This window comes from Aureobasidium pullulans (genome assembly GCF_000721785.1).
Source record: "Aureobasidium pullulans EXF-150 unplaced genomic scaffold scaffold_23, whole genome shotgun sequence".
Classification (NCBI taxonomy): Eukaryota; Fungi; Ascomycota; class Dothideomycetes; order Dothideales; family Saccotheciaceae; genus Aureobasidium; species Aureobasidium pullulans.
This window is the reverse complement of record NW_021941043.1, coordinates 82,008-107,044: the sequence shown is the minus strand read 5'-3', so window position 1 is coordinate 107,044 and position 25,037 is coordinate 82,008. Positions and strand designations below refer to the sequence as shown.

Sequence of the window (25,037 nt, the reverse complement as noted above, 5' to 3'; positions counted from 1 at the left end):
TGGTACGGAAAGGAAACGAAAAAGAAGAATCTCGCTCATAACGCCGGACTTGCGAAAAAATGTACTTGGGCAGTTGAAATGGGACGATAGGATCGATGTCGAAAATCTACAACTCGTGATTTCGAGCTCGCGAGATGATGGAACAGAGGAGGAGGAAATCATACCTCTCGCCACCTTCCTCGAGCAAGATCAACCGTCCCAAACTCAACATCTCTCAAGAATCCTCAGGATAGAAAGGATTTGGGATAAGATACCCCTTTTCAACCCTTCTGTAAGCCTCTGCACATACTCCGATTTCCAAGCTTTACCTTCCTACTACGGCGTCGTGATGAAGGTGCACAATGACGACGATTTAGTCGCAGCAACAGGAATGCTTGCCATAAACCCCGGCTCTAGGATTCGACGAGCGGAATTCGAAAGTGCGGATGAGGGAGGAGGTGTGGTCAAGGGAATTATATGTCCGAGTAGATATCGAGAGCCTGGGAACCATGGGTTGAAAGAACAACAGGGGTTGGAATCGGCGTATACGAGGAGATTGATTGCGGGGACGGGGTTGGAAGATAAGCAGTGGGGGGAGGTGGTGGAGTATTTAAGGTGGGAGAGGGGGAGTGCTTTGTTGTGATGATTATGCTGTAGATGCGTGGTTAGCTGATTCTCGGAATCTCGTAGATATCCATATCTCTTGCTAGCATCGGGTATTGAACCCTCTCCTCCATCCCCCTTCCTCCCTCTGCTTCTCCTGTCTCCATATCACCCAATGCCGGAATATCGAATCACTCTGGCCCACGACTTCCACCTTCCCTTGCCCTTCCCCCTTCAACTCCTCTCGAATAGAATATGGCATCGACCACAATCTCATCTCAACACTCACACGCCACAGATCCCAGAATCCAAAGCCCAAGCGGATGAAATGATCCATTTGGAGTGTACGAGCGTTGTGAGATCGTGTGCCAGGGTTACGGAAGGGCGAGTCTGGGCGATCTCGTAGCATGAGGAGGATCCTGTATACACGAGGCATGGTGGAAAGGCGTTGGGGGGCTTGATCCCAAGCTAGTGAGGCGGGGGTGGAATGTGGAGGTGTGAGAGGGGATTGTGCGTATAGAGGGACTCTTGAGGTGTTTGTCGATGACTCTGGACATGTGACTCGGGAACGTCGTAGTATGGGGTAGCTTTGGAGTACCGAAAACGATTCGTTGGCCATTTCAGTGTTGGAAGCCAGACTCGGTGTTGATGGTTGCAAAGTCGGACCATCCAACACACTCCTCACCATTTCCACAATCTCCTCATGTTTCCATGTTTTCTCACCAACAAGTCTTTTCGCAAAACCAATAGACTCCAATTCATCCAAGCCCAGCATACAAGAAACTCGCCAGCCCAAAGTCAAAAACCACAGCGCACGAACAGCACGATTTTCTTCCACCCAACTGGGATCTTGGAACCGAGCTGGGACATCCAAAGCCACACTTTGGGGATTTTGCTTAGCCATCGACTTGTGAATGTACTTGTGCGGAAGATTCGCCAATTTTTCAAATTGCAATGTGGCAAGGTAATCTAGCTTTGAGCGAAGGATTGAGTATGCCAGATCGTGTATCCTCACATATTGTGAAATAGCTTGGAAGAAAGTTGCTGGAGATATATCATCCCAAGTATATCGGTTTGCGTCATCAACCAGCATTATTGCTTCGAGAATTTTGAATGTTGTCGAGGCTGTGGGTTTGCTGCGTTGGTGGAGACGCATGTACATGATCATTGGAGTGACCAATTCATCTGGCATTGTCCTTCTGACGATGGTCGAGAAGATCAGGCCGGCATCGAGGTGAAAGACAGCGTAAAGGTGTGGTGAAGATACAATGGCGGCATATAATGCTTTCAGGTCAGTGAGGTCCAGAAGAATGTACAGCGGTAAAGGTGCCGGTAATGAAGCGAAGAAGTCACGCATTATGATCGATGTTTCTTTAAACCCCAAGGCTATGGAAGGTAAGGCAAACGAACACGGAGAGTTGAATTTGGCAAATGTCATTGAACGCCAGGGTACATGACTCATGAGGATTCTGATCCTTCGGAAGTAGCTGATCTTGGCTTGGTAATATGTAGCTGATTGGCTAGACATGCAATTTTGCATACAGTGACCTAAAAGACATTTCCGCTCATAACGTCTTCCCGCGAACCAAGATGGAAAAGAGGGATATGCTCCAGAGGCGCACTCACATTGACTTTCTGCCCACCAGCGTAAGTGACATTACTCCACCAGTATGTCCAGGGCTTGTCCACACCAGCAGCAGTCTTGGGTAGATAAACTTCCCAGCTAGTGACATTGGGCAAGGTGACGGGTGTGACAAGCAATCTAGGTCCAAACATATACTGCTGTGTAGTGATGTTGTTGTTTGTCTTCGTCCATTGGCTGATGTTGGAGTCAGTCGTGCTGAAATCCATGTACAGGGGTCGCATAATCATTCTGCCAGTCTGAGAGAACTTGGCAAACGTGTTGCGGAGGTAAGCCGACAGCTGATAGCGAAGGTTGATGTACGAAACAATGATTGGCGTATTTTCTGCACCGTACGTCCATGGCTCGTTGTCGCAGGTGAAAGCGCTCTGAGTATCGCAGCTCCTGCTTCCGTGGTTGCGCATAAAAGGTATGAAGGTAGTCCATTGCAACCAACGGACATACAATTCGCGGTACTGAGGTCTGTCAATGTTGTTGCTCCACTCGATTGAGGAGTCAGCTTGAAAGCCACCAGCATCAACAGTAAACCAACCCCATCCTGTTGCAGAAGCCGAAAGAGCATTGGGAATCTGAGAACCTAGAGTCTCCCAATTTGCGACAGTATCGCCCGACCAGATCATACTGCAGAAACGTTGAGACCCGATATAGCCAGACCGAGAAAGCGAGAGGGAGTCGCATGCAGATCCTTGCTGGGTGTTTGAAGCATTACGCTGGCCTTCTTCAATTGCTTGTTGATGGGCCCAGGGATACAGCTTTCCGACACTGCTTTGTGTGCCAGCGTGGTACAACACATCAGGCAAAGGATAAGGAATGCTCTGAATATACGATTGCTGTCCATTGTTCTCCCAAGCTTCTCCTAGTGCACCACCATCTGCTTGATCAATCCAGAAGTTTTTGATGCCTTTGTCATAGTAGTTGCGTCTCAAAGTATCCCATAAGAATTGACGCGCGCCAGGGTTCGTAGAGTCGTAGTTGCGGATGTATGTTCCGTTCCAAGAGTCAGTGATACCCGGTCCAGAACGGGTCGCAGAAAGATAACCATCGGCCTGCATTTCGATGTAGTTCACGCTTGCATCTTCGACACTGGGCCAGAGAGAGGCCATCATCTCGGCTCCAGTAAGTCGCTTTACTTGCTGAGCCATGTGTGAGACATTCGGCCACAGTGCAGGATCCAGACCCCAATCTCCCTGATGTGCCCATGACTGATAATCAATGACGATCATTGATACTGGAATACTTCTGTTGTGGAAATTCTGTGCAAGCAGTAAGACCTCGGTCTGGTTCTCATAGCGTAGTTTTGAGTGCAGATAGCCGAGAGAGAAGTCCGGAGGTGTGGGTGCTCGACCAGTGATGGCAGAGAGTCTTTGTTGCAGACCATCGTAATCACCTTGAGGAGCGCTGACGATGGCATAGTCCACAACTGTTGTCGATTCGGAAGTGAAGCGGTTGCGTAAGGGGCCAAACTCCATGCGCCCTTCCGCAGCGGAATTCCAGACGAACCCATATCCTCGGCTGCTCATAAACATAGGCGTGGGGATATGAGTATTGAAGTTGATCAGATCAATCACCGAGCCTTTCTTGTTTACCAAATGGTCTTGCTGCGTACCAGTGCCGTAAATTTGCTCATCCGGATCGGTGCTGAAGGAGAATGCTGCAGAGAACTCGCTTCCAGATCCTTTCCAAGAGTAGTATCTAGGATTGAGTGACTTGACAGGATTGTACTCGTTTGTGAGTAGTGTTTCAGAACCATTGGGCTCAACACGATAGAAGGCAAGTCGATAGTGACCTTTGTCTAGCCCGTAAGTCCTGAAAATCGCATTGCCGTTGCGTATAGACACAGAGGTATTGCCATTTGATTTCGTGTCGTAACTCATTCCACGAGCTTTGCCGTTCTCAGGTCCTTCAACAGGGGGATCGTAAAGAAAACTGATCTCATTGCCAGTAGGTGGTCGAAAGGCCCACGCTCGAACACGAAAGCCGTCATATCCATAAGGCTGCACCAACACAGTCTCGAAGCCATGCTGAATGCGAACACCTGTCGAATTCGGGGCAATGTATCCTGTGCTCACATTGTAGCCCAATACCAAATCGCAGGCTACTAGGACAGTAGCCAAAGAAGTGAAAACTGAATGCCAAAGACCCATTGCGTGTCAAATGTAGATGAATCGAGGATCCTTCATGCTGACCTTGAACTGCATTGCTTATATCTTGCATTTGCTTGTCGCGAGATGTCGTGTACTGACGTTGATCTTCTTCTTAATATTCAGCCTAAAGCAAAGAAGCATCGAGGGCTTCGGGAGGGGCTTGGATGGCCGATCATCCCATGGTTCCTAGATGTTCGTCTGCGGGGTTTTGTTACGGGATGCAACCTCGATCAAAAGTGTCTTTGCCGGTGTTACCCACCAGCGGTGAAATGATGATCGAGAAGATCATATCACAGGAGATGACGCCGATTGGGAAAAGCATGCGACGACAGTGGGAGCTGACTGCGTGATGAAGACGTAGCTGAAGCAGGAGCTGTGGAGCGATTCGCCAAGATTTTGAAGCAGCCCACAAAAGTGAGTTTCGTGCAAAACACCTCGGTGAAAAGATATCCCGGCCATCATATACTCGACCATGTCGAAAATAAGACATCAAACAACATCTACAGGCGGATGTTATGAGAATTAAGCATGATCTTCTTTCAGCCGAGTGGGAGCTTGGCCTTGAGATCAAACGCTGGAGCGTCTTGACGTGTCAGCCTGGCAGCTACGCCACTTGCCTCTCTGGACACGCGCATTGTGTTTGTGGTTGCCAATGGACGCAGCTGCTCGCCATGCTCCGTCCGAAATCACTAGCGCTTCATCTTGGAAGGTAGCAATTACCTTGGTAAGTATGTCAAGAAGTGAGATGAATCAAAGTCGTGTCACTGTCGCGTCCAAAGCCCCGCGTCGGCCGGACGTCTAGGCAACAGGTGTGCATATGAAACAAATTCAACGAACAATTTTCCTTCCTTCCACATCAACTTCTACGACAAGACAACATGGCGAGAACGAAACAAGTGGCTAGAAAGTCGATTGGAGACAAAGCACCCCGAAGACGATTAACAAGGGAATCTCCCAAGACATTGACAACCTTCGACCACACTGGCAACAAAATTCTCCTACTTGGAGAACGAATGTCATCACATTCAGGCTTAAGCGCTTTTCCGTTCCAAGTCTACATTTTGTCGGCTGCTGCGGACCTTGCGACAGACGACGAGTTTCCGGACAAGCTGAGAGAGTACATTCAGGGAAATGACGGCTGCATCAGATTCAACGAAAATTGTCGGTGGCATCTGGAAATCTACACTCTGCCTCAGGCTAGCATACTAGACTGCATCGACCACCACGAGAAGGAAAAGCATCACCGTAAGCTGTTAGGCCGAGGACCCGTCATGCTCAATCGGAAGGAGCTACTTGTCGTTGACAACATACATTGGGAGTCAAAGGGGCTGCTTTCCATCGAGTACACTGCCCAACTCCTTGGTCGCGATGGAAGCGAGCGTGAGTTTGAAAACCATGTTCATCATGAATCTGGGTTAGATGAGGGAGAAGAGCTCGCACTTCCGAATCTGCGACAGGACCTTGTCGTGCGGCGCCACAGAGATGCCGATGCACTTGTTGAGGTCTTGAACTTCATCTGGTACGATGAGGGCCATGAATGGGTTCTCGGGCCTCTAATGGAACGCAACATTGCATTGGGATGGGAGACTGACCCTGATCTAATCCGATACAACACTCTCCCGAGTACTCCGGTCGCTAAGAACATCACACGTGGTTACATTTGCGGCGAGAAGAGACCGCGAGAGGACTATGAAGATGAAAATCAAGACGAGGATGACGAAGATGATGAGATCTTCAGCAAATTTGACGTCGAAGCTCTTGCAACGTATGGCGAGCTATGTGATCCAGATACTGCAGTGCCTAAGAGCATCTTGCACGTTATCAGGAGATCCATTCCGTCTGAGCCTGAAGTTTTGCTATCACTTGATCTCCCGAACATCAACATTCATGAAAGCGTTGATAGTGTGGGCACAAGGTGTTTCGACTGCCAACATATCAGTCATACGTCATCCCCAGTTCACTTCTCGTACAACCTCTACGTTCTTGGGAAGAAGACGTACTCGCCAGATACGCTCTTTGCTCTTCTGAATTGCAAATTTCTTGCGCCTCTCCCTTGGATGCTTCACGTCTACGAAGTGGGAAATCTTCCAGAAGCACTTTCACATTGTAGTACTGAGATGGCAACTCGAGATGTCTCTAGAAGACTGCCGAGGAGCTATGCCAGACCGCCAGAGCAACCTTTACCACACGTGTTTCTTTACATCGACGAGCACACAAGTCTAGAGACCGGTCCAAGGATAGTCACCATGACTGACAACAACTCAACCTCGCAAGGAATAGCCCTCGAGGTCACGTTCCCAGGAGGTTGGGAAGATGCTACACAGATGCTTTTCACTTGTATGGTCTTATGTGGCGAAACGCCAGGGTATGCTTCACTGACAGTGTCAAGATCTGGACTTGGGCTAATTTGTGCACAGCATAATTGCTCTGACAAGAGATTGTACGCCGCCCTCGATCATGGCTTCAGTGTCTTTGACAGATGGTCATCCACTGTCTGGTCCTTGTCGATCATCTGAGCAAACACATCTCACCCTCACTCTGGCTCTGGATGATGATGCTACACGTGCGGTGAGTATACACACACAAGACACAATCTTGACTCCGAACATCTATCTCTGGGACACCTTCCTGCGCATCATAGACGTGGAGACCAACACAGAAGTCCTAGTACCGCCTCCACAATCTTGCCACGGAGAATCTCGGGCGTTAAGTGTCGAACAACTTCAAGCTCTATCTTTCTTCTTCTCTACCACCTCGACTGCCCGACACCAGATTCTCACGCTCCGACCCGGTGAGAAGGTTGTTCGTACCGTAATCTTTAAGGACAGCCAGCTCAGTGAACGATACCAAGATGTCTTGGTCTATGGGAGAAGCTACAAGATTGAGATGAAACCTGAACAGACGGCCGCAAAGTGGATCTGGGGTGATCTGGAGTACGACATAGGACCTCTTGGCTCGAGTCCACTTCCAGTCCTTAGATGCGATAACACTGCCATCTTTAGCTTTACCGGCGAATCTCCTACAGAACAGTATATCTCATTGCCTCATTGCCATCTCGATGAATAAAGCCATCGCTACCGGGCGCTTGCCAGCTCCTCGCAATTTCTTACCCTACACTCCCCCCAACAAGGCTTCATGTTCTCGTACTCGAGCGTGCTAGAAAAGGCACATGAAATATCAAAGCCACTAGGTCGCCAAGTTGCGACTTCCATGTTGAGCCACTGGCCATGGATCGAGGAGCTCGGCGCCTGCGAAGCGCCGCCGTATCCAACCCGGTAACAGAAAAGCGGTGAGGCAAAACAGAGTCTCACCTACCACAGTTTGGCCATCAGGACTCCTCAGCATGATTTTTTCATCCTTCACTTTTCCGAACACGATTTGCTTCTTTTGCAGACAACCAAGAATCTGACTTGTTTCGTTTGATCATCCACATCTCGAAAATGTCTGTTACAACTGAGGATCCAGTCTCTTCTGGATTCAAATGGGATCACTTCAAAACAGTTACAGATCCAAAACAGCTCTCTCGAGCGACTACGTTCCTCGAATCTGTGTCCTGGCCAGCGCTGGAAGATGTGGCGAGCAGAATACGAGGCGGGATCAGCTGCAAGCTGACGGCTGACATTGGACTTGGCTACAATCACATGGTCCGAGACATTCAGTTCGCGGACGGCACACATCTTGTAGCCCGCCTCCGACTTCCTCGTTTCTCAGATAACGGACTGTACCCGGATTCAAATGCTGTGGATATCGCCATGAGGAGTGAGATCTGCACCCTACACGCCATCGCAGAACATACAGATATTGTAGTTCCTCAAGTCTACGCCTCTGATACTAGCGCCGACGGTGAAGTAGGCGCCCCATACGTCTTGATGAATCGTCTGGAGGGGAATTCAGGACTTGATCTTGGCCTCGAGATACCGTTGCAGTACGAGAACGACTTGTTCTCCGAAATGGCGAGAATACATGTGAGTATGTAGGAAAGTAGCTCGGCAGCTTCGATGGACTAATGAGTGCCAATAGGTCCGTCTCTCCTGCATACGATTACCGAGAATTGGCATAGTTATTGATATCAACGAGGACGGCACATACCAGCAAGGGGCTATACCTGGTATAGGTGGACCTTTTGATACTGCAGCAGAATACTACACAGCATGGTCGAAAAACGTTTCTTTCGGTCTCGAGGAGGAGCGGCTACGACAAGCGTCTGGAAAATTCGCGGAGGAAGTCGTCGCCTCGACCGCGTTGTTCAAGAAGTCCATCGCCGACTTGGCGGATAAGATATCTACGCCTACCAACAATCGTGGACCTTTCCCTTTGATTCATGGCGACTTTGGACACCACAACATCCTGGTCGACGATGACTACCGTGTCAAAGGCGTCATCGACTTCGAGTATGCGTTTGCGGGCCCATGGGAGATTGCAGCTAGCTTCCCGAAGAATCTCTTCTCAATGCCGCGTGTAGCTGATGCACCGTGGAATTACGATGCTGATGGTAACGCCATACCACAAGATTTGGTGCAGACGCTGATGTATCAGAAAAACTACATAAAAGCTGTGGAGATGGAAGAGTCGCGTTTTGGCAAGGACTGTATTCTCTCGACAGCAATGCTTGATCCTGAGAGACAGCAGCTGGGAGAAGCATTGGGGTCCTTCAGGGAAGGGGTCGCTGGGTTTTACGGGAATTTGACCGAAGAGTGTTCTTCACTTTGGAAGAAGGGCAGTCAGACAACAGGCTCGACACGCATTGGTGTATTAGAGGAGGTCACGTTCTCGACTTCTATGGTTTCGGTTCGAGTTCGACCTCGCAGTAACCCGTGACTGAGCTCGGTGGCGCCAAGCATTTGACACTTCCGTCGCGTCCGGCTCAGCTACGTCATCGGTATACCAAACAAACTCTACTTTTGCCCATCAACTCTTATGTGGTTGGCGTCCATTGCATCAATCTCGCAGAACGTCTTCAAAACGAGTGAGATTAGCTCATTCCAAGATGCAACTACTCAATGACTGAAACTTTGCTGTCGCCGATGTGCATACACGGTGCCAATAGATGGATTGCAGCAATTTGCCGCATCAGCAATGACTGAGTCTCCGAGTCGGAAGTCTGCGGAGAGCCTATTCCAAAGAATCTCGGATGCCTCCATGAGATCACAGATGTCTTTAGTCCACGGTTGACTCTTGGCCCGGCCAGCCAATCCATATAATCCATAGTTCGCACACTGCCGGCTTCGTATCCTTTGTTCGAAACACCTAGCAATCTTCCGGAACATCTTGCAAATTCGAAATCATGACTTTCGAACTGGCAAACAACTATCGACATGCACATCTTGTGGTCCAACCTGCGGATCTAGCACTCAACCCGCCCGAGAGCTATATGTACATACAAGATGGCCTCATAATTTCCTGCGGAGTTCTCTACGCCCTTTGTTATGTCTTTTACATGATCCGTACCTACCGCGACAAGACATGTGCCGGCTTTATCGAGTTCACGTAAGTACCAATCTATCATCCACTCCCTTTCACAAATCTACTGACATACAAAAAAGTTGTGGCACGATGGCGTATGAGATATTCTACGCCTATGCAACAACCACTACGGCATTCGAGCGTGTCAGCTTTTCAATGTGGTTTCTTCTCGACTTTACATTCGCCGTGGTCACTATTCTCAGCACCCGAGCACCAGGTACCCGCGCACCGGTGGTCAAAAGGATGATTTTTGGCGTTCTAGCATTTCTGGCATTTTTCTGGAAAGTTGCGCAGATGTATCCAGATGAGCGCGAACAAATCACTGCATACTGGACTGGATTAGCTTTGCAGTTTCCGATCGGCTGGGGCAGTTTGTATTTACTGATCAAGAACAGACACGCCAAGGGCCATTCTTTGGAGATTTGGTAAGATCCATCCTAAGTGAAGAGATCAAATCACGGGCTGACGTCGTAATAGGTTAACGAGATATCTGGGCTGCTGGACTGCGTATGGAGTCTTTGCATGGAGATATCTGAACGTGCCGCAGAATTGGTCATATGTGGGTTCGAACGTGAGCATTGCAGTCATTGTGTTGACAATGATTCCTGAGACGATATATCCATTCGTATATATCTGGGTGCACAAGAAGAACAAGCAGCAATCATCAAGACACGAGGTTGAGTACAGCGATCAGAAGGTAGCGAACTTAAATAGAAGGTAGACATCCAAACACAGAGTTTCAGACTAGCTCAGGGTACATTTTCGAAACACACTTACTCCTCGCATCCACTCAAAACAAGGCATCAGATACGAGACCAGTCAGTCCTGTTGAGAAGACGACATACAGTGCACCTTGGTCAATAGAGGGGTGGTGAGGATGCGTGCTTGTGATGCGCAAGCACGCCATATCTTCTTATCTCCACCAAATCCGAGAATCCTACGTTATAACAACAGATCTCGCAATTTGACCTCAACACTTGTTGATTCTCTGCACACACACCTCACAGCACTTGGTATCTGGAAAGACATCGTTTCGCAATGGCTTCGCAACAAAAAACTGGCTCTGCCAAAAAGCCATGGATCATGAACGCTTTCGCCATGACTGCGCCAGGCCATCTAGCACCCGGTACACTACACGTCCAAGCCTTCAATCCCTCATACTGACTGTAGAAAAGGCCTCTGGAGACATCCTTCCCAGGAAAAACAAACACTAGACCATTGGGTAAAGCTAGCGAAATTCCTAGACCAAAGCGGCTTCCACGGTATCTTCTTCGCCGACGTCCTAGGCATCTACGACGTCTACAAAGGCAACGGCCCAGCCCTTAGCAGCGGCGCTCAAATCCCCATTTTACAGATCGACTTACTGATCTCTGCACTGGCGTACGCGACTAAGAATCTATCATTCGGTATCACAGCTTCCACCACCTATGAAAACCCTTACGCTTTGGCGAGAAAGTTTTCGACGCTTGATCAGATCACTGGAGGGAGAGTGGGTTGGAATATCGTGACTAGTTATTTGGAGAGTGCTGCAAAGTCGTATGGTTTGGAGCAGAATATCGAGCATGATGAACGCTACAGGATTGCTGACGAGTTCATGGATGTCTTCTATAAGCTGTTGGAGGGAAGTTGGCAGGACTCCGCTGTGGAAGCGGATAAGTCTACTGGCGTCTGGACAAACCCTGACAAAGTCAAAAAGATCAATCACGAAGGGTGAGTATTCCCTTCTTAGCAGTTTTATCGGGATCAAACTGACGGGTCATCAGCAAATACTTCAAATCGGCAGGACCCAATCTGGTAGATCCATCGCCCCAACGCACACCCTTCCTCCTCCAAGCCGGTGCATCGAAAGCAGGCAAAGACTTCGCCGCCAAACACGCAGAAGCAATGTTCCTCCCCGGCTTAGTACCCGCAAAAACTGCAAAAGTGGTTCAAGAAACCAAAGCGCTACTCCGCCAAACCGGACGTCCCGAAGACAGTATCAAATTCATCGCTGGCGTGTTCATCTGTGTTGACGAAACAGACGAAAAGGCGCAAGCCAAGTTTGAAGATCTACTGCAATATGCAGATACTGAAGGCACGGCTGCACTTTTTGGAGGCTGGACTGGAACTGATTTGTCAACCTTCACTGACGATGAAGATTTTGCCTTTAGCACGAAGGCTCCTGCTATTCAGTCGATGATTGCTTCGTGGACCGAGACTGTTCCTGGTACCAAAGACCTCAAATGGACCAAGAAGCACGTATTGGAGCATCTTGCCATTTCTGGGGCTCATCCAAGAGCCATCGGAAGTCCGACGACTGTCGCAGATATCTTGGAGCGTTGGGTCAAGGAGGCTGGCGTGGATGGCTTCAACATCAGTTATGCGACCACTCCAGGCACGTTTGAAGATTTGGTAAAGTTTTTATGGCCAGAGTTGAAGAAGAGGGGAGTGTTGCAAGAGAAGTATGCAGGTTCTTCGATGCGTGAGAACTATCTGCAGGACGGAGGTGATGCTCGGGCTAGAAATTGGCATCCTTCCAGACAGTACACTTGGAGTGGTTGATGTTGTCAAAATTCGTAGCAAGATGTTTATGATACGGCCTTGTACGTGTCCAGAAATCGAGAGGAAAGCTCCTTATTCATGTGTTCACTCCCATTATTGCTGAAAGCAAGTCATAACCAACTCGAAAAGATGAGGGGATCCGACTGGCTGGTATTGAGTAATGCCAAGTGAATTGCGACATCTCAGCATTTGTTCGCGAATCTGATCTCATCTCATCCTTCGTCTTGTTGATGCTGCGTCTCTACGATTTCAACACAAGCATAATATCCATCCTTACGGCGATGTTGAACATAAGGTGATGCTTTGGGATTTGCCTTCGATATCTCTGGAAAGATGCCCAAACTCGTGTATCTACCGAATGCTCGCATGGAAAACTAGGCAAAGATCATCCCAGGGAGGTTGCAAGTCCCACTTCAACAGTAGATTGTTATGGTGAATGGATAGTGGGTCGCGGTAGTCCAATTGCGATGATGTGATTCACCGAAATGTAAGGGCAGTCCAGGGGAAGTTGAATATAAAGCCAGCTAGATTCTTCAGTTCTGTCTCCGGGGTTTTGAGAAAACATCATGTCGCCGAAAGCTTTGGTACCAGACCCAACGTTTGCATCGCTTCTACCGTGGTACTACGTTCCAGGCTATCATTCTTGGCCTCGTCAGCTTTACTCAACCCGGTATCTGGGATGCTCTGAATAGTATGTCGTCTCAGCAGCATGTTTTTCCGTCCGATACTGATTTACAAAACAGGTCTGGGGGCTGGTGGTCAAGCCAAACCATATGTCGTGAATGCTGGTGAGTACCTCTGATCATGATCAGAGGCCAAAGAAGCTGACATCTTCCGAAAGCCAATGCTATTACCTTCGCCATCATGGTACTTTTCTCGCCTCTCACGGCCATCGTCGGTAACAAGTACAGCCTCAAGTGGGTTCTCGTCTTCGGGACCCTTGGCTACGTACCATATTGTGCCGCTCTGTATTGCAACTCGGTATATGGAACACAGTGGTTCATGATCTTTGGTGCTGCAACTTGTGGCTTTTCTGCTTCGGCACTGTGGACTGCAGAAGGTGCCATTGCAGTTGGATATCCGGAAGCGAATCGATGTGGAACTTGTGGTGAGTGTTGGAAGAAGCAATGCCAGACACGTACTAACGACGTCAAAGTGGCCATCTGGATGTCCTTGAACAAAATCGGTCGCCTCATTGCCAGCTCGATCCAGCTGGGCATCAGCGTAAACCAGGAAGATAGCAACAAGGCCGGAGCTATCGATCCTCAGGTTTATCTCGTACTCATCGGTCTGACTTGTGCTGGCCTGCCATTATCCCTCCTCATTTCCCCGCCCGAGAAAGTCATCCGCCGAGATGGCACAAAGCCTGTCTTCACCTCACGGCAGACCACCTTGAAGCAAGGTTGTAGAGACTTCTGGGCAGTATGTGAAACGAAGCATATTTACATGCTGATTCCCATCTTCATCACTGCTCAGTGGGGTCAGACATACAACGGAAATTACCTGGCTGCGTACTTCAGCGTCAGGGGTCGTACACTTGCCGGATTCGTCGTCACCATCGTCGCCATCATCGTCAATCTTCTGATGGGGTTTGCCATGGACAGCGAATTTGTTCGTCGGTCGAATCGTGCGAGATATCTTTGGGGCATCATTGCCACAATCTATATCATCTCATGGATATACCAATTCATCAACGAAGTCGACTTTTCAAAACACGAACCTGAGCTTGACTTTGTAGATGGCGGATATGGACGAGGTGTCGGCGCGTACATGGTATACAGAATTGCGTACGAGGCATGCGGAACCTGGATGTACTGGATACTCGGAACAGTAAGTCCTGGTCAACTTCTTTCGTCGAAATAGAGAGCTGACATCTTCTCCAGTACGACGCTGAAATTGATAAGCTGGCTTTGACGTCTGCTCTTCTTCGCAGTGGAGAATCGTTTGGCTCGACCATGTCATATGCGGTCGGCTCGACATCTTCGGCGTCTTTGATGACGAACTTGATCGTGGCTTTTGTTGTGTGGATTGCTGCAGTGCCTACAACTACGTGGAGCGCATTACAAGTCAAGGATGTCACACGCGCTTGGAGTGAACAGACGGGCTCTGATTCCGATCGTGCTGATGGCCTGACGAAAGATGGAGGCAGAATCGTTGTCGCTCCAGATAGCATTCAAGCTTGAGCTTGTTTCATGCCAAATCGAAGATGAAATGTTGATGGAATGTTGCGTGATGAAGGAACACGGAGGTCGATGACGTGGGGCAATCTGGCGACTCACTTGCTGGCAAAATTTCGGCAACTGCGGCGAAAATGCAAGGCTGTCAACGATGAACAGCAACAAGAACGACTTACTATCTCAAAACATCATACTTGTTATGTCGCAACACAGATCCCAAGTGCGTGGACTGTGTATGGACTTTACAGCGAAGCACTGAGCTGGCAGAACTACCGCTGGCTGTCGCGATTCGTTTGTCTGACCCCTCGATACCTTATCAAGACTTGTTTTCGACGCGATTCTTCTTGTGGCATCGGCGTCTTCCCAATCAATTCTGTATCATGATCTAGTAAGGCACAAGATGTCGCACACGCTGAGGATATACTCATCCGCGTCCAATGAGCAAGCACGTCGCTTCTCCATTCAAGCTCTGTGATAAGCGCTGACGTTCCCCTCACGATATGGCCAATCTCTTGATAAACAGCAGTCGCACAAAGAGTGGGGGCAATACCCAACAACTCCACGTCTTGTGCTATATTCGTCCCGGCAACAAGTTCTTGAGAGACCATGTCGATAGAAAAAGGTGAGTGATCTCCTGTCATGGTAAGATCTTCCTCTTTTCGCTTTGCAATCGTTTTCCACGATGGATTCTTCACACTATGTTCTGCTCTGCACAGTATTTGTCCCCCTTTGGACAATTCTTTATTATGTCCTTCCCTACTTCACGACTTATGGGTCGTTGCGCAATATTCCTGGTCCCTTCCTTGCAAGATTCAGCAATACGTGGGTAGCTTACCACGCTCGCCAAGGGCAGAAGTTTGCCGCCGTCGACAGAGCTCACAGAAAATATGGACCACTCGTCAGAATTGGCTACAACCATGTCTCCATTGCAGACGAACGAGGCATCCAGACAGTGTATGCGCATGGCAACGGCTTTCTCAAAGACCACTTCTACGAAGCTTTCGTGTCTGGCGTACCCGGAGTCTTCAATACCAGGGACAGAGTGGAACACACTCGCAAGCGCAAGATTGTCGCTCATGCTTTTTCGCCCGGTGCTGTTGCGGCATTCGAGACGCATATGGCAGAGAACCTTCATCGCTGGGTCACGCAGCTCGATCGTATCGCCGCGACTCCTGCTTCAGATGGCTACGCAAGAGTCAACATGATGCCATGGTGTACATACATTGCTTTTGACATCATCGGTGATCTGGCTTTCGGTGCACCCTTCGGCATGGTCGACAAAGGTCGCGACGAGTGTGAAGCACAACTCACACCCAACGGTCCCATCACCCTCGCCGCAGGAGCAGAAACACTCAACCGTCGCGGTGAAGTCTCATCAACACTAGGTCTATTACTCTCACTCAAGCCATACGCCAAGTATCTTCCCGACCCTTTCTTCAGCAAAGGCCTACATGCAATCCAAACCCTCCACGGTATCGCCTCCATCGCCGTTTCCAAACGCCTCGACGCCGTGGAAAAGAAAGACGCAAACCAAAATTCACGCCACGATATCCTAGATATGCTGGTACGCAGCAAAGGCCCCGACGGCAACCCAATGCAACGCGACGAACTAACCTCCGAAGCCCTGACGCAGCTGATCGCAGGCAGCGACACCGTATCCAACACCTCCTGCGCGATAATCTACTGGATCCTACAAGGCGAAAGAGCAGCCCCGGGAACCATCCTACCTCGATTGCAAAAAGAACTGGACACGGCAATACCAAATGACAACACGATAGCCACGCATGCGCAAGTCAAGACCCTCCCGTTTCTACACAGATGTATAGACGAAGGCATGCGTATTCATTCAACCTCCGCCCTGGGCCTCCCCCGTATCGTGACTTCACCCCAAGGGTTCACATTCACCTCTGCCTCCGCATCCAGCACACACTTCCCAACCGGTACAGTCCTCAGTGTTCCTAGCTATACTGTCCACCACTCCGCTTCGATCTGGGGCCCTGATGTCGAAGCTTTCAACCCTGATCGTTTCTTACCTGATCGGCTTACCGCGAGTCAGAAAATGGCGTTTAATCCTTTCAGTTACGGGCCCAGGGCTTGTGTGGGCCAGAATGTTGCGGGTATGGAGCTGGGGTTGATTGTGGGGACGTTGTTTAGGAGGTATGAGATGTTGTTGAGGCAGGATGGGTTGGAGTCGATGGAGGGGTTTTCGAAGAAGCCGGGGAGTTGTTGGGTTGGGATTAGGAGGAGGGTGTGATTGTTGCCAGCTCTGGTGATGATCGAGTCGTGAGCTCACACTCTTGTTAGCATTGACGGTGTCCCTCTGCCTCCAAGAGATGTTCAAGTTGAGATCAGGAAGTGTAGGTCGAGAGTGGGAAACACACTTGAGAGTGTTGATATTACAATTACGTTTACCATCTGATCTAGGAATTCCTTCTGTGCCTGATTTTACACCTTAACCATGAGCTTACCTCCCGCCTTCATTGTCCTGACTACTGCAAAGATCACAGCAGCAATGGCACAAGATACACCACCATATATCCAAAGTCCGGTCCAGTTTGAGCCGTCGCCATAGTTCTGGAGAACATCACCGCCACCAGGTCCTCTGCAGATATAGTTAGCATGATTTCTTGCAATGAGAATTGATGCACGATTGAATGCCGATCAGAACATTCCGTCGCAGAAGACTGTAGAACTTACCCTGCGAGACATCCAAAGCCGATAAAACCGAAAGCCATGCCTATTCTGCTACCAATCTTCGACTTGTCTGCTGTCAAAGCAACAAGACAAACCGGAGGCAAAGCGATGAAGACACCAGAGAAGAAGCCAAAGAGGATGGCAAGCACGACGATACTTCCGAGGCCATTGACGGCGATCATGCAGAAGATGAGGATAGAGCAAACGGCGGCTCCTGGTAGGATGATGTTGAAGGAACCAGTCTTGTCGGACAAGGCGTTGGGAAGTGTACGACCGAAGACCGAGGCCGCATTGAGGATTGGCACGATGTAGAAAGACATGCTAGCGTCGGTGTAGCCATTCGACTCGCCAAAGAAGGAGAGGAAGAATAGAACGGTGTAGAGACCGATGAAACCAATCATGCATCCGACAGTGAACAGCATGAAGGGAATGTCCTTGAAGACAGTTGTGTCAATGAGAGCGCGGGCCTTTGGCGGCTTGACGCGCTGCTTCATGACAAGAATTGGAATGAGCAAGGTCGTAAGGGCCAGGAAACCAAGGACACGAACAGACCAGCCGAATCCAATGCGGTCAAGTAGTCTGTAGAAGACGATGGGATAGATGATGCCTCCCATTGAACTGCCAGAAGCTGCAAGACCTATGGCAAGACCAAGCTTGGTTGTAAAGTATGTCGGAAGAATGGCGACAGCGGGGACGAACAAGAGTCCGGAGCCAACACCGATGCAAAAACCTTGAGCCAGAAGAACTTGCCAGAAGGTATCACAAAGGCTGAGCATCATGAACCCAAATACGACAAGGAAGGATCCCACACATAGCAGTGGTCGGAGGAAGCCTCTGTCAAAGATGGGACCAGACAAGAAGCCCATGAGCAGCACGCAGTATGACTGGATTGCACCGATCCATGAGATGTTGGATGACGAGGCATGGATCAACACTCCGGACTCGTAATATGTTTGAAAGACTCCGAACTAAAATGCTTGGGTCAGTTAAGCTTATTCGATCGCCAAGGCGGGCGGACTAACAGTGTTCTAGTGTATCGTTAGTGTGTTTCTTAGAGCGTGAGTGCAAGGTACGTACAAGGATGCCCCAGGTGTTGAAGAAGAGTGCGAAGCCAGCAGCGACCTGAAGCCATGCTTGGAGACCTCCATTTGGTACGGTGCCGAGGAAGCTTGGTGGTGGTGGTCTTGGGGCGGCTTCGAGGTCCTTTTCGTTGTTGGGCACGACAGCTCCGGTGTTTGGCACGGCTTGTTCGTTGGGAACGACAGGACCCTTCTCGATTGGTGACGTTGTTGACGGTAAACTTTCACTGGATCCTTTTGAATGCGACATTGTGGACAAACTCTTGGTCGAGGGTGGTAGGACGAAAACAAAGGGATGAGGAATGAGTGGCTCGAAAGAAAAAACCTGTGACAATGGCGGCAGGGTGCGACGAGTTATGTACCGGCAAATAGTGTCGGAGGTGGACTTCTCGGTCTCCGGCTGGCAACGAAAAGACCGAAAGTCGATTGGCTGAATCGAAGGATGGATGATCCTTTATGACAAAGCCAAAAAGGGGAGTGAAACGGTGTTTGATTGTAGACGCCGCCGAAGGAGAGAAGCCAACGACAAGTACTTTGTAGCCTTGCGCAGGAGGTAATGTTTTGGGGTGAAAGGCGCACAAGACATCGGCCGCATCGGCCGACGTTCCACACGCAAAAGCCACGCGAAGGAAGGAGCAACACAAAGATCGTGGGGAGCAACCACGGAGATAAGAGATTGAGCTCGGCCGACGCCTTTGTTTGTCCGCTCGCGCCCAAACGATGATGCCGTCAATCAGCTTCGTATCTGCTTCAACATTTCAATAGGGAAAAACCAGGAGAGCCTTGTTAACTCAACGTGGAGTGCGATTCAACGCGATCACTGCGGACATGTATGCGCAATGCCACACTCCCTGCATCAAGAAGCTTGCATTCAAGTGGCTGCTGCGTGGTTGCGACATGGCCAGACGTCTGCATAATCGCTTGCATGCTTCCTCAGCTGTAAGCGATCCGCGAAACTCAGAGCTATGCAAGATATCCCTGTGATCCGGTGACAAGAGGTTGCAAATATGCCAGCACACTTGGGAACGTGTTGACGCTGGAGCTATGACTGCCGCCCCAAAGCTTACGAATTCATTGAATCAAGTGAGCAAGCTGGTATCTCTATTTCCCATGTTCCTACTACTCCGATTGGGTGATATTTTAGACGGACATAGCGGGACATAGACTTTCTATATCCACAAGCAAACATGCTACCATAGGACAAAGCGATTCGTTGTTTCAATACAGATGTAAACCAGGGACAGGGTGGTCCGCGTAGCGGATCGGAGAGGATGGCCACTTCAAATTTCCCGAGCGGCCAGAAGTCGTGTCTACGAAGATGTGATTTTCAACCGCCCATCTACGCTAGTTTTCTACTCTCTCGATGCGATGCTACGCGTTAGTCATGCAATAGTCAGGAATATCACATCCGGATCTTGGATCACCTATAACGGATAAATTGCAGCAATATGATCATATGGACTAGTAAAGGTCTCTCTGACACGATCATAATAGTAATGCTCTCGAAACCGGGAGACCGTGATAAAGTGCTTCATATCTAGACCTCGGCTGACACTGCCTGTGAACCCCTGATCTACTGACTTCTAAATCAGGACGAAGAACTTCATCGGAGTAGCTCATCTACCCATCAATCTATTGCTTGCGAACCAGCAATTGCACCGCGCCTTGTATCGATGATCGTCGCAAAGGTAATGACCACAAGATGTATGGTTGTCTTGTTTTGGGAGAGATTCCGGTCGAAATCACCGTCTCCAAGGTATCGGTATGGTGGGCTGAGGTGGCGTGGGGTTACTTTTAAAGCCTTGGTTAATGTGCTTCAGCTGTCGCACAGTGCTTGACTTCTGCAAGAATCAGAGCGGTCATGCGTTCATCCGCTCGCCCTGATACAGAATCAAGACGGAAAATTCCCAAGCGCCAAGTCTCATGCCGAAGTGATCCCAAGTTTCTGTATCGAATATATTGACAGGACCTCTGCTGAATCAAATTCCGAGGACTGCGACTAGCAGGGCAACAGAGAACAAGACCGTGCCGACGCTACTGGACATGCCAGCACCTGCTGTCAAATCTGACGCTGTCGTGTTTCCAGAAGATGAATTTGTCGGGTTGATGCAGAAGTTTGTGCCGTTGCCACTCGACGCCAGACTCGTATTTGCAGGATTGCACACGAGAGCCAATGCAGTCTCTGGTGATGTTGCAATAGCCGCCAAAGTGCCGTTGATCAAATCGTCCGTCGAACCAAAGGGTGTGCAGGCTTCCACAGGCGTGCCGTCCAGATCCTTGTTGTCACAATCTGAGAGCATGCCTTGTGTGCATCTGTAGGTAGGCGTAAAGCCTATATAGCCAGACGAGCCAGACTTCATGGTGTATGTTGTGTTCTCAACAGCGCCGACTAATGTGGTATTGAAGGGGAAGCCAGTCGCGTTACTGATGAGTTGGAAGGCCCAGTCTGGAGAAGCATCCGTAAGGTTTATCGTGCGACGGTCAGTCACAAAGCCACCAACTGGTACTGAACAGTCAGAAGTCCCATTACAGACGACACCTTGGCTGACGGCGAAAGTCATTGAGGAGGGCTTGGTGTAGTTGTTCTGGCCCACGATTGTGAAGTTACTGCATGTGGCTGCTGCCTTGGCTTGTTGGCAGATTGCCAGAAGTGATAACACAGAAGATGCGAATGTTGACTTCATCTTGGGCTGTCCTCACAAACAAATGATAAATTTTGGAATATTCGAAGAATGTCGAGAAAAGGATGAGAGATTCGGTAGCTGGGCGAGTCGTAGATTATATGAGGTCGGATCTGCCGGACAGAAGATTCGGAAGAAGCGTATGTGAAAGCGTATCCGTAAAGGAGTGTGACAGTTGAGAAAAACCACAAGTAGATGATGTAAACAGATCCATCATGGTCCTTTGTGTCATGCCAAGGGGAGAAGGAACGTCCCTTCCTCGGGAGACGGTTTTTGACCCCACGATCTGTGAAAAGCACAAATGAGCCTCAGGCTTCAACTTATTTCCGGCAGATCAAAGAAGTTTTCTAGAAGGCGAACATCAGCGATGCACATCACCAGACCGTCATGATAGCGGAACCTCCGAGGCGCTTTTGGTGGGATGAGTCGATGCCTCGCGACGTGAGCAAATGGCTCCTCACTCAGAGGTTCATGGCGCTTGAAGGGACCGGAGTGGACGGATGACGCCCGAGTCATCCGCCCGCGCCCTCGAAGGTCTGGCAAACGCTCCGCAGATACCTGGTCATCTCACCTTCCTTTCTACTTGACAAAAGGACTTCTGGATCAAGCGCTCACAACCCAGCGAACAGTCAATTAGTACTTCAAGCGCCCCCTGCTCCCTTGATAGGCAGAGTGTCGCAGTGTCGATGCTTCCTACCCGCAGAGAAAACTCTGCCGCTAGACTCTTGAATCAATCGTGGCCTACTTCCACATGATTGAACACAGGCTTCCGTTCTCTCTCATCAACGAAGTCATCTTTTGATCTCGACCTAAAGTTGTTCATTAAACGTCACAGACCTACCTCTCGCCTCAGAAGGATGCGGCCGGCGCAACAAATGACGTCTACAGCCATCTGACAGAGAACATACCGCTGTTCAACAGCTTGAACCATTGCTTCAATGTATGAGACTCTTCATTTGTGGTATACTGACTTGACATGATTGGGGAGAGTGATGTTCTTGGGTTCCGGACTCTATTACCTTGTTCGTCTGAGCTAGACTTCACGCGCGCGAAACGTAGACGCGCCCTGTGAACGACATGTGTCCGAGCTCGGAGCTTTATTCTGCAGAGGTCAACCGTATTTACCGTATCGCATACAACAAGCAGGGTTCAGCCACATCGACGTGATGCTTGAATAGATGCTTGCGATGTTCACGGTGAATTGACAATCAATTGTTTGTCCGCGTTGACCCTATCAGACTGTTGCTTAAACACTAACACCTTTACCACGGGAGCATTCTTGTCCTTCTGGTCTGTCAACCTCAAGGTTGACCATCTACAAGTACTCCGCGACTGAACGGGTTTCGTACAGGAACTGTAAATCACCTCTTAGTCATCGCAACGGCACGCATGGCGACATTCAGAGCTTGGCTCCTGAAGCGGATAACAAGTCTGCCCAAAACACTATGTTACCCTCCAACACTTCTTACTTGTTGTCTTGCTGAAATTAGCCTGCGTTTTCGTCGTCATTTATACCTGCACAAGAGTCGCCATGGCCGTCGGGAAGATGGCTGAGACCCTACAGGCTCCACTCGCCACAGATACAGCACTCTCTTCGAGCGCACAAGAAAAACACGACCATTCGCCAGATGTGTCAAAACGACATGATCCTGAAGCTGCATCACTCGAGAAATCGGTGTCTACCGAACCCTTGCAGCCGGAGCCTCCTTTTCCTGAGGGTGGCCTACAAGCTTGGCTTGTCGTCTTTGGAGCTTGGGCAGGACTGTGAGTTTGCTCCAGCACATTCGTCCTATGTATCCTTCAATCTGACAATGGCCCGTAGGTTTGCCGGATTAGGAATTACCAACACCATTGCTGTTTTCCAATCCTACATCTCGACACATCAACTTGCAGACTACAGCGAAAGCAGTATTGGCTGGATCTTCTCTCTGTATACATTCCTGGCATTTTTCTGTGGTATCTACATTGGTCCAATTTTTGACAAATACGGCCCTCGGTGGCTCATTGCTGCTGGCGTCGTCTGCGTTGTGGCGGCACAGATGCTCTTCAGCATTTGTACTGGTAAGAGAGATTGGATATACAACTCCAGAGCAGTGACTAACAGTTTGCAGAATACTGGCACTTCATCCTGGTGTTTGGAGTGCTCAATGGGACTGGCTGTTCCCTCTTATTCACGCCATGTCTCGCCTCAGTAGGCCACTTCTTCCGTGAACGTCGTGGGTTCGCTACCGGAATAGCGAGCGCTGGCGGCTCGATTGGAGGTATTGTGGCTCCTCTGATGCTCACTAGCCTCTTCTCAAACCCATCTCTCGGCTGGGAATGGGGCATACGGATTTACGGCTTCCTGTGTCTCGGCCTTTTGAGTCTCGCCCTCATATTCGTCCGTTCAAGACTGCCACCGAAGGAAAACGCCAGCATTCACCCAGATCCCAAGATCTTCAAACAAAAACCATTCCTGTACACCACGATCGCCGTCTTCCTGATGGAGTTCGCACTCTTTATCCCCATCGGATACATCAGTTCCTATGCGCGGGCTCAAGGCTTCGGCGAAAGCTTCAGCTTCTACATCTTGACAATCATGAACGCTGGATCTTTCTTTGGACGTGTTCTGCCAGGATGGTATGCTGACCGCATTGGCGCTTTCAACACAAACACCATAGCAACCTTCCTCTCAATCATCGCCTGTTTCGTTGTCTGGTTGCCCTTCGGTCATACGAAACCCGGGATTATCGTCTTCGCTATCGTCATTGGAATTGCCGGCGGCACGAATATCAGCATCACGCCCGTGTGTATCAGCAGACTTTGTCCCACGGAAAGTTATGGGCGATATTATGCGACTTGTTTCTCTGTGGTAAGCATTGCTTGCTTGATTGGCATACCTATCGGTGGTTCCATCATCAGCGCATGCGATGGAGACTACTGGGCCTTGATAGTGTTCACTGGCATTCTGTACGTCCTGAGTTTCGTCATGTTCCTGGTAGCGAAGAGCGCGAGTGTGGGATGGAGGCTTCTAGCGGTATATTAGTTTCCTGGACATGATCCAATGTCTCGTTATAGTCTTCACCGCGCCAGCTGCGTGTATGGTATTTTGAGATGTCACAGTGAGTCACATCGAATTTGGTGCGATGTTGGTAATGAAAGAGTCTACCAACGATTAGAAGCATAAGCGATTACACTAACCGTACTAGGTAGGTCTACTCGGATGCTTAACAAGATATAGTTCCTCGTTAAAAGTCTCCGCGTAGCTTCGCGAGCTACCCTACTAACGCGACAACCCTCTCGTTTTAAATAACTATAATAACACTAACATAGCCTCTCTACTCTTAATAATCTTATAAAATCGTCGCCGTAGCTAGGAGTATTATCCTACGTCGCGCGCGGCCCTCGTTACTACCTCTAAACTTAGCTACTCGAGCCGTCGCATTAAGGAGCTCTCTAGCGTCCTAAACCGTACTATTTCTAAGATAGTTTAATTAAGCTCTACGCGCTACCACTAATAGTTAGCTCCTCGTTCTAGACGTCTAAAGAGCCTCTTAGAGCGTAAGGTTTATATACTGCTTCGATATTATAGAAATAACCCTAAATGGACATATCTAACCCTTCTTCGTAAGCTTCCCTTTAAAACATCGCACTCGACGGCCTACTATACTCTTAAGAGCTATAGACTCGAGTCCTAGCGCGTAAAATAACGTCCTCTCTTAATATAGAAGAGTGTCGATATGCGATTATAATAGTACAAAAATTATAAGGACTAGACCCCCGATATATAGTTTTGCGTTATCTTTTCTAATAAGTGTTCTATTAAACGCGGAGCCGGTAAAGGGACTACCTAGGTTTAGCGCTATATAGGATAAGCCTTTGACAAAGATATAGTTATTCCTATAAATAAGAGTAAGGATATACGTGTTATAGTATAGGGAGCAATATTAGCCTACGAAACATTAGATCTTATTATTATGAAGCGCGATATAAGGGCTAATAAATAAGGCTATATAGCTAATAGCTATATTAAGGCCCTTACCTTCGGCCTTATA

The 25,037-nt window shown here is 49.2% G+C and overlaps 11 protein-coding genes across 11 annotated transcripts; 7 read left to right on the top strand and 4 right to left on the bottom strand.

Annotated features, from left to right (window-relative positions):
• Positions 1 to 653: 653 nt before the first annotated feature.
• M438DRAFT_385499 (uncharacterized protein) lies at positions 654 to 2,085 on the bottom strand. The gene has a single exon (XM_029908973.1). The coding sequence runs from the start codon at positions 2,042 to 2,044 to the stop codon at positions 686 to 688; it is 1,359 nt and encodes a 452-aa protein (XP_029756853.1). The 5' UTR covers positions 2,045 to 2,085; the 3' UTR covers positions 654 to 685.
• Positions 1,962 to 4,667, bottom strand: M438DRAFT_348600 (uncharacterized protein). The gene has a single exon (XM_029906178.1). The coding sequence runs from the start codon at positions 4,366 to 4,368 to the stop codon at positions 2,131 to 2,133; it is 2,238 nt and encodes a 745-aa protein (XP_029756852.1). The 5' UTR covers positions 4,369 to 4,667; the 3' UTR covers positions 1,962 to 2,130.
• A 579-nt stretch (positions 4,668 to 5,246) lies between these two features.
• M438DRAFT_338638 (uncharacterized protein) lies at positions 5,247 to 7,434 on the top strand (the record flags this gene model as incomplete). Its single annotated transcript, XM_029904141.1, has 2 exons — positions 5,247 to 6,733; positions 6,786 to 7,434. The coding sequence occupies 2 exons, from the start codon at positions 5,247 to 5,249 to the stop codon at positions 7,432 to 7,434; spliced, it is 2,136 nt and encodes a 711-aa protein (XP_029756851.1).
• A 374-nt stretch (positions 7,435 to 7,808) lies between these two features.
• M438DRAFT_358566 (uncharacterized protein) lies at positions 7,809 to 9,186 on the top strand (the record flags this gene model as incomplete). Its single annotated transcript, XM_029907269.1, has 2 exons — positions 7,809 to 8,333; positions 8,389 to 9,186. The coding sequence occupies 2 exons, from the start codon at positions 7,809 to 7,811 to the stop codon at positions 9,184 to 9,186; spliced, it is 1,323 nt and encodes a 440-aa protein (XP_029756850.1).
• Positions 9,187 to 9,652: 466 nt separating this feature from the next.
• M438DRAFT_377273 (uncharacterized protein) lies at positions 9,653 to 10,552 on the top strand (the record flags this gene model as incomplete). The annotated part of the gene is made up of 3 exons (XM_029908722.1): positions 9,653 to 9,855; positions 9,912 to 10,256; positions 10,309 to 10,552. 3 exons carry the CDS (start codon positions 9,653 to 9,655, stop codon positions 10,550 to 10,552), a joined length of 792 nt encoding a protein of 263 aa, XP_029756849.1.
• A 317-nt stretch (positions 10,553 to 10,869) lies between these two features.
• Positions 10,870 to 12,372, top strand: M438DRAFT_281001 (Nitrilotriacetate monooxygenase component A/pristinamycin IIA synthase subunit A; the record flags this gene model as incomplete). Its single annotated transcript, XM_029901204.1, has 3 exons — positions 10,870 to 10,957; positions 11,007 to 11,541; positions 11,595 to 12,372. The coding sequence occupies 3 exons, from the start codon at positions 10,870 to 10,872 to the stop codon at positions 12,370 to 12,372; spliced, it is 1,401 nt and encodes a 466-aa protein (XP_029756848.1).
• A 566-nt stretch (positions 12,373 to 12,938) lies between these two features.
• Positions 12,939 to 14,555, top strand: M438DRAFT_338634 (uncharacterized protein; the record flags this gene model as incomplete). Its single annotated transcript, XM_029904140.1, has 6 exons — positions 12,939 to 12,956; positions 13,006 to 13,063; positions 13,116 to 13,160; positions 13,214 to 13,480; positions 13,529 to 14,202; positions 14,256 to 14,555. The coding sequence occupies 6 exons, from the start codon at positions 12,939 to 12,941 to the stop codon at positions 14,553 to 14,555; spliced, it is 1,362 nt and encodes a 453-aa protein (XP_029756847.1).
• A 600-nt stretch (positions 14,556 to 15,155) lies between these two features.
• M438DRAFT_408513 (cytochrome p450 benzoate 4-monooxygenase) lies at positions 15,156 to 16,914 on the top strand (the record flags this gene model as incomplete). The annotated part of the gene is made up of 2 exons (XM_029909957.1): positions 15,156 to 15,171; positions 15,266 to 16,914. The coding sequence occupies 2 exons, from the start codon at positions 15,156 to 15,158 to the stop codon at positions 16,801 to 16,803; spliced, it is 1,554 nt and encodes a 517-aa protein (XP_029756846.1). The 3' UTR covers positions 16,804 to 16,914.
• A 3-nt stretch (positions 16,915 to 16,917) lies between these two features.
• M438DRAFT_303730 (putative MFS monocarboxylate transporter) lies at positions 16,918 to 18,867 on the bottom strand. The gene is made up of 4 exons (XM_029902170.1): positions 18,321 to 18,867; positions 18,266 to 18,271; positions 17,247 to 18,211; positions 16,918 to 17,151 (listed from the first exon to the last, which is right to left on the bottom strand). Exons 1-4 carry the CDS (start codon positions 18,570 to 18,572, stop codon positions 16,995 to 16,997), a joined length of 1,380 nt encoding a protein of 459 aa, XP_029756845.1. The 5' UTR covers positions 18,573 to 18,867; the 3' UTR covers positions 16,918 to 16,994.
• Positions 18,868 to 19,838: 971 nt separating this feature from the next.
• Positions 19,839 to 20,923, bottom strand: M438DRAFT_348594 (uncharacterized protein). Its single transcript, XM_029906177.1, has one exon. It carries the CDS (start codon positions 20,881 to 20,883, stop codon positions 20,302 to 20,304), a length of 582 nt encoding a protein of 193 aa, XP_029756844.1. The 5' UTR covers positions 20,884 to 20,923; the 3' UTR covers positions 19,839 to 20,301.
• A 1,626-nt stretch (positions 20,924 to 22,549) lies between these two features.
• On the top strand, positions 22,550 to 24,028 carry M438DRAFT_281186 (putative MFS monocarboxylate transporter; the record flags this gene model as incomplete). Its single annotated transcript, XM_029901221.1, has 3 exons — positions 22,550 to 22,767; positions 22,826 to 23,064; positions 23,115 to 24,028. The coding sequence occupies 3 exons, from the start codon at positions 22,550 to 22,552 to the stop codon at positions 24,026 to 24,028; spliced, it is 1,371 nt and encodes a 456-aa protein (XP_029756843.1).
• Positions 24,029 to 25,037: the final 1,009 nt, after the last annotated feature.